Below are 7486 nucleotides of genomic sequence, written 5' to 3' on the forward strand. Positions count from 1 at the left end.
AGTACCGGTAAGCAAGCAACAGTAAAAAAAAAATGACAATATAGAACAGGGCTCCCCAAACTACAGCCCACGGGAAGTCACAAATTATGTGGGCCTTATGTGGGCTCTGTACCGAGGATGTCGTTGTGGCTTGTGCAGCCCTTTGAGACACTTGCGATTTAGAGCTATATAAATAAACATTGATTGATTGATTGATTGATATATATCCACACACACACATATATGTACATGTAGAAAAGTGTATATAAATGTGTGTATATACTGTATTTGTGTGTGTGTATATACAGTACAGGCCAAAAGTTTGGACACACCTTCTCATTCACAACACAACTGATGGTCCCAACTACATTGATAAAGTAAGAAATTCCACTAATCAACCCACCTGTGAAGTGAAAGTACATAACTCCACATGTGTTTGTTCATAGTTTTGATGCCTTCAGTGACAATCTACAATGTAAATAGTCACGAAAATAAAGAAAAGGTGTGTCCAAACTTTTGGCCTCTACTGTGTATATATATATATATATATATATATATATATATATATATATATATATATATATATATATATATATATATATATATATATATATATATATATATATATATATATATATATATATACACACACACACACACACACACATATATATATATCAAACGAACATAACAATAGGGTACTCGCTCAACAATCTTTTTTTTATCCAAACAACAACAATACAGTAAGCTTAAATGTCGACACTGAACACACACTTACACACAAACAAGTCTTGTTGGCGCGCTTCAAAAACAAAACAAAAGAAGGAAACCCATTTTATCTTATGTCTGGGGATATTTGTAGAATTGTTGAACACTCTGGGAGTTTCAGAGTGACAACCGAGCAGTGGCGTCACGTAGTCGCCGCTAGCGTTAGCACAAACGATCAGTGTGAGGTGATCCTTCATCGGCTTGTGTCACGGTAGTGCCTTCTCCTTCGCTGTAATAATGGTTCGCTGTGGAATCTTTTTCAGTCTCATCACAATTAAAGACTTGCTGCGGAACAAAGCCTCTTCGATAATAAAATACTCAAAGTGAAGCCGCCGCAAACGGGAGGCTAAATTTTCTACAATGCTAGCTCAGTGGTTGTTTAGTAACCGGAAGCTATAGAGCAAGACTATGAAAGCATTTCCAATCCCAGAAGACAGCCTCATATGAGGGGTCGTTAGGGACATTATTCAGAATTACCTCTGACATACACTACTGAAATGCTCTCACATAAACAACTGAAATCTTTTTCTTTTATACATACTACTGAAACACTCTTATAAACACTACTGAAATGCTCTTACATACACTACTGAAATGCTCTTACATACACTACTGAAATGCTCTCACATAAACAACTGAAATCTTTTTCTTTTATACACACTACTGAAACACTCTTATAAACACTACTGAAATGCTCTTACATACACTACTGAAATGCTCTCACATAAACAACTGAAATCTTTTTCTTTTATACACACTACTGAAACACTCTTATAAACACTACTGAAATGCTCTTACATACACTACTGAAATGCTCTCACATAAACAACTGAAATCTTTTTCTTTTATACACACTACTGAAACACTCTTATAAACACTACTGAAATGCTCTTACATACACTACTGAAATGCTCTCACATAAACAACTGCAATCTTTTTCTTTTATACACACTACTGAAACACTCTTATAAACACTACTGAAATGCTCTTACATACACTACTGAAATGCTCTCACATAAACAACTGAAATCTTTTTCTTTTATACACACTACTGAAACACTCTTATAAACACTACTGAAATGCTCTTACATACACTACTGAAATGCTCTCACATAAACAACTGAAATGTTTTTCTTTTATACACACTACTGAAACACTCTTATAAACACTACTGAAATGCTCTTACATACACTACTGAAATGCTCTTATAAATACTACTGAAACACTCTTATAAACACTACTGAAACACTCTTACATACACTACTGAAACACTCTTATAAACACTACTGAAATGCTCTTACATACACTACTGAAACACTCTTATAAACACTACTGAAATGCTCTTACAGCTCTGACCGGCGCAAGGTACGACAATTATAAACTCGTCAGAAGTGACGTCATCAAAATGGCAGGCACCATAGGGCTTCCGGTGGCACACAGAATAATGAATGAATGGATAAATGGATGAAGCGTTCGTATGCAGAAACATGGTCCGTACACAGAGGCATATTTGGCGTGATGTAAACGTTCATAAACCGAAAAGGACGCAAATAGAGGCGTGTGTGAATCGAGGTTCCACTGTATTTCCATAAAACCATTAAGAAAATGGTGCCCCATCACACTTATTGTGGACTTCAGTCCTACCAGACAAGTCGTTCTTCTCAGACGTTGTGAACTTAGCACCAGTCCAGTGACATAGTCTTCCATCAGAACCCCTCCTCTTTGGACACGTGCCACTCTTTGCCTTCCTCCTGGGAGGGGAAGAAGACCCCTGCTGCTTTGCCACTTCTCTCCTCCTCAGAAAGGGGAACGCTGGGTGAGGTCACGGGGTGAGTCAACAAAGTAGAAGGGGTTTGGTCATCCTCCTCCTCCTCCTGCTTCTCTGCAACCCTCCTGGCTTCCATGACGGGGCCCACTTGGCCGGTAAAGTGACTGAGCCAGCTGAAGATGACTGTGCCTGCATTGTGGACATGCACAGCACCTGCACAATAAAAAGAGTCGTGCTTACTTTAAGCCTCGCATGCTAGCTCGCTGGCTATCCGAGATGGACAAAAGGCTTCCTACCACATGGGTTTACGGGGAAATGCTCTTCCTTCTTCTTCTCTGCAGCATCCCCACCACCCTAAAAATTGAAATGGGGGGGAAGTAAAAAATTGAAATGGGGGGTGGAGTAGGGATGTCCGATAGTATCGGCCGATAAATGCTTTCAAATGTAATATCGGAAATTATCGGTATCGGTTTCAAAAAGTAAAATGTATGACTTTTTAAAACGCCGCTGTGTACACGGACGTAAGGAGAAGTATAGAGCGCCAATAAACCTTAAAGGCACTGCCTTTGCGTGCCGGCCCAGTCACATATATATACATATATGTATACCAAAGACTATAAAAATGGGACCCATTACCTCCCTGCTTGGCACTCAGCATCAAGGGTTGGAATTGGGGGTTAAATCACCAAAATGATTCCCGGGCGCGGCCACCGCTGCTGCCCACTGCTCCCCTCACCTCCCAGGGGGTGATCAAGGGTGATGGGTCAAATGCAGAGAATAATCTCGCCACACCTAGTGTGTGTGTGACAATCATTGGTACTTTAACTTTTTAACTTTATATACTGTACATACATATATACACATATATACATATACACATACATGTATATATACATACATATACAGTATATACATATACCAATGACGTGCAGTCACTAGAGGTGACTGCTCGTCGGCGAGGCCTCACCTGCCATCATGGAAAGAAAAAAAATGTAAAAAGAAAAAAATATATAGTAAATTGTTAAAAGTATCCAGTGATTATACTATAAAGTTATTTTCCATTTAACTTCACCAGTTTTAGATTATTTTTATTCAAAATCGCTGAATTTTCACATTTGCCGTTCAAATACTGAGAAGAGACGGTGCGGTGATCAGCAGCCAGTTGAGGCACGTCACTCAGTGCCTCAACATGGATTGCGGACTCGGCTAACTGCTGGCCTGCTGTGCAGTGAGACCGTATTGCTATATGAACTATATTATACATTTCCATAGTTCAGTTAGCTGAGGTATATAATGTACAGTGTATTTTGTCAACAACTGTATGTGTGTAACGTATTTCTTGTGCTGAGCGATCATAAAACGGCTGCAAAAGACGCACTGGCTGAGGCTCGCCTCCTGCACCCCCGCCGTGGAATGCACGGCAACCCCTGACGGGAGTGTTATATCAACTAAAGCCCACACTTAAACTTTCCACGTGCAAGATTGAATCTATTTAAAAAAGTTATTTCATAAGAAGCCAAAAAGTGCAAAAACAATAATGTTCGTGTTGGAGGAGTTGTGAATGACTGCAGGGCCACAACATTAGGTACGCCTGCAGACTGCAGGTGTACCTAATTCACAACTCCTCCAACACGAACATTATTGTTTTTGCACTTTTTGGCTTCTTATGAAATAACTTTTTTAAATATATATACATATATATATATCCCATGTTGAAATCCACCTAGCAAAACTAGTATACTAGTCTTACCAAATCACAAATACAAAACAACAAAATAATTGTTACACACAAAATGTTATGCACTTCACTGACCTTATTGTGCAACTTCATCACAGCTGGAGGACACAAAGCATATTGATCATCAGGTTCCAATGAATCAATTAATGACTCACACTGACTGATCGGCCATCATACCTCTCTTCAAGCAGGTTTCTTCCCCGGGTTGACAGATGCAGAATAGGATTACCAGGGCGGCAGTTACCATGACGACCACCAGACACACGATGGCCGCCAGCTGGTCGGTGCTCCTCTTTTCTGTTTCGCACAAATAGTCAGTCAATCAAACGTGCTGCATTCAAGTGCTGTTTCATTCACCTGGAAATATGTAAACACTCACCTTCCTTGATAGGTGAGCTGTTTCCACCCTGTCTATCGCATCTGTGTAACGTTCAATAGCAAATCCCTCGAAATTATCACATGTATGAGACTGGAGTGGTGACTTTTAGTGTGTTGATGAAATATTACATCACTTACTCTGGAGATGAGCACAATCTTGCAGAGATGCTGTCGTCTGCTGAGGAAGAGGGGGAAGGAGTCTGCTCATGTTCATCTGAAGTCACAGTGACTTTTGTTGTTGTTGTTGTTGTTGGTGGTGCTGTTGTTGTTGTTGTTGCTGAGGGACAAAAAGCAGACAAATTAAAATGAGCACCATTTTCTTTCTTATCGAGATCAATTCAACCTGGAATAATTTACAGTATATAAAAAACTGTCTCCATCCTGAAACCTCTATTAATTGACTGACCAGGCAATGATAAAACTAAGTAACAATTCAACATTTTCCACTGTCAAAAAAGTAACTCTTCAAACACTATTTTATCTTCAGTGACGAATGTGGAGCGGAAATGTTAAAAGTGAAATAGAACAACTAGCTGTCAAGTGCTGATTTATACATCATATGTCAATCACAGAAGAGCCAAATACAATTATTTATTTAGGAAAAAAAAAAAAAAAGAAATGTCTGGGAACTCTACGGACGGATAATCCTTGATACCACTTGACAAATCTGTTTGTCTATATAGGGCAGAGGTGGGTAGTAACGCGCTACATTTACTCCGTTACATCTACTTGAGTAACTTTTGGGATAAATTGTACTTCTAAGAGTAGTTTTAATGCAACATACTTTTACTTTTACTTGAGTATATTTATAGAGAAGAAACGCTACTTTTACTCCGCTACTTTTATCTCCATTCAGCTCGCTACTCGCTACTAATTTTTATCGATCTGTTAATGCACGCTTTGTTTGTTTTGGTCTGTCAGACAGACCTTCAAAGTAGAAATCTATCGCATGCCTGCGTTTCAACAAATACAGTCACTGGTGACGTTCACTGCGTTCCACCAATCAGATGCAGTCACTGGTGACGTTGGACCAATCAAACAGAGCCAGGGGTCACATGACCTGACTTAAACAAGTTGAAAAACTTATTCGGGTGTTACCATTTAGTGGTCAATTGTACGGAATATGTACTGTACTGTGCAATCTACTAATAAAAGTTCCAATCAATCAATCAAAAATGTGAAGGAAAAAAGACAATTTTTTTATTTCAACCGTACTTCCCGTCAAAAGCCTAAAGACTGACTGCACAGTTCCTGTCTTCACAATAAAAGTGCCGCTCCATCGCGCCTGCGCTTTCAAAATAAGAGTCTCCGAAAGCCAGCGCAAACAAGCTAGCAAGCTACGGAGTTTGCCGCCAATGTATTTCTTGTAAAGTGTATAGAAACGAATATGGAAGCTGGGAAAATAAGATGCCAAAAACCAACCACTTTCATGTGGTATTAGACAGAAAGGAAGACTTTTTTTCTCTTCCATTCGAAAATGTGGACGTTATCATCACTACGGTCTGATTCCATCAGAATCAGGTAATACACCAACTTATATTCTTGTCTTCATGAAAGAAAGGAATCTATATGTGTTAAACATGCATGTATATTCATTAAAACACCTTTAACATGTAAACAAAAACGGCAAAATAAATAAATATAAATTATATACCGGTACTGTATATATCAATGTATATATATATATATATATATATATATATATATATATATATATATATATATATATATATATATATATATATATATATATATGTGAATGTGAGTGTGAATGTTGTCTGTCTATCTGTGTTGGCCCTGCGATGAGGTGGCGACTTGTCCAGGGTGTACCCCGCCTTCCGCCCGATTGTAGCTGAGATAGGCTCCAGCGCCCCCCGCGACCCCAAAGGGAATAAGCGGTAGAAAATGGATGGATGGATATATATATATGATATGTGTGTGTATGTTACTTATTAGTTACTCAGTACTTGAGTAGTTTTTTCACAACATACGTTTTACTTTTACTCAAGTAAATATTTGGGTGACTACTCCTTACTTTTACTTGAGTATTAAATCTCTAAAGTAACAGTACTCTTACTTGAGTACACATTCTGGCTACTCTACCCACCTCTGATATAGGGCATAGGGATATATTCCATTGCAGTTAGATTTAGATTGTTTTTGCTCACATCTGCTTTTCGCAAGAAGATCTAAGCCCCTTGTGTACTCAAAAAGTTAAACCGCTGCCTGCTGCACAACAGCCATCTTGGCTTGGTTAACCACCACTGTTTCTCACTTCCGGGAAGAAATGAAGTGATGGAATACAAATGATACAAGCGTTGTATCCAAAATGCAGTTTATTCTGTTTTGAAAAGTATTATAAAGTGGTCAAAAATAAGACAAAAAAACAGCTAAATGTAAAGTTGCACCCTTACTTCTTTTTTTTTAAATAATGATAAGCACACACACACACACACACACACAAACACACACACACACACGCGCGCACAGACACGCACACACACATCCATCCATTTTCTACGGCTGGAGCCTATCTTAGCTGCATTCGGGCGGTAGGCGGGGTACACCCTGGACAAGTCGCCACCTTCACATTCACACACTAGGGCCAATTTTAGTGTTGCCAATCAACCTATCCCCAGTTGCATGTCTTTGGAGGTGGGAGGAAGCCGGAGTTCCCCCCTGTTGACTTTGACCCCTTGGCTTTGCACGTTAAACCCATGATCACCAACCTGGGCTTTCGTATTGACGGTGATTTTAAATTGGGACCGTCAGATTGGCACAGTGGTGAAAGCTAGCTTTTTTTATTTACGTCAGCTGGCCAAGGTTAAAAACCTTCTTTCTAGGCAACAGTTTGA

At 39.2% G+C, this 7486-nt stretch overlaps 1 protein-coding gene across 1 annotated transcript in view; it reads right to left on the bottom strand.

Annotated features, from left to right (window-relative positions):
* Positions 1-686: 686 nt before the first annotated feature.
* The window catches only part of LOC133591954 (uncharacterized), a 19542-nt gene continuing 12742 nt past the window's right edge, over positions 687-7486 (bottom strand). Inside the window, exons 6-11 of the mRNA XM_061944502.1 lie at positions 4770-4884; positions 4633-4673; positions 4431-4550; positions 4329-4351; positions 2812-2869; positions 687-2728 (exon numbers count right to left, since the gene is read on the bottom strand). Of these exons, the coding sequence (XP_061800486.1) occupies positions 2454-2728; positions 2812-2869; positions 4329-4351; positions 4431-4550; positions 4633-4673; positions 4770-4884 (632 nt within the window). The 3' untranslated portion in view covers positions 687-2453. The remainder of the gene's footprint in view (positions 2729-2811; positions 2870-4328; positions 4352-4430; positions 4551-4632; positions 4674-4769; positions 4885-7486) is intronic.

The sequence above is a fragment of the Nerophis lumbriciformis genome, linkage group LG04, assembly GCF_033978685.3.
Source record: "Nerophis lumbriciformis linkage group LG04, RoL_Nlum_v2.1, whole genome shotgun sequence".
Taxonomy (NCBI): Eukaryota; Metazoa; Chordata; class Actinopteri; order Syngnathiformes; family Syngnathidae; genus Nerophis; species Nerophis lumbriciformis.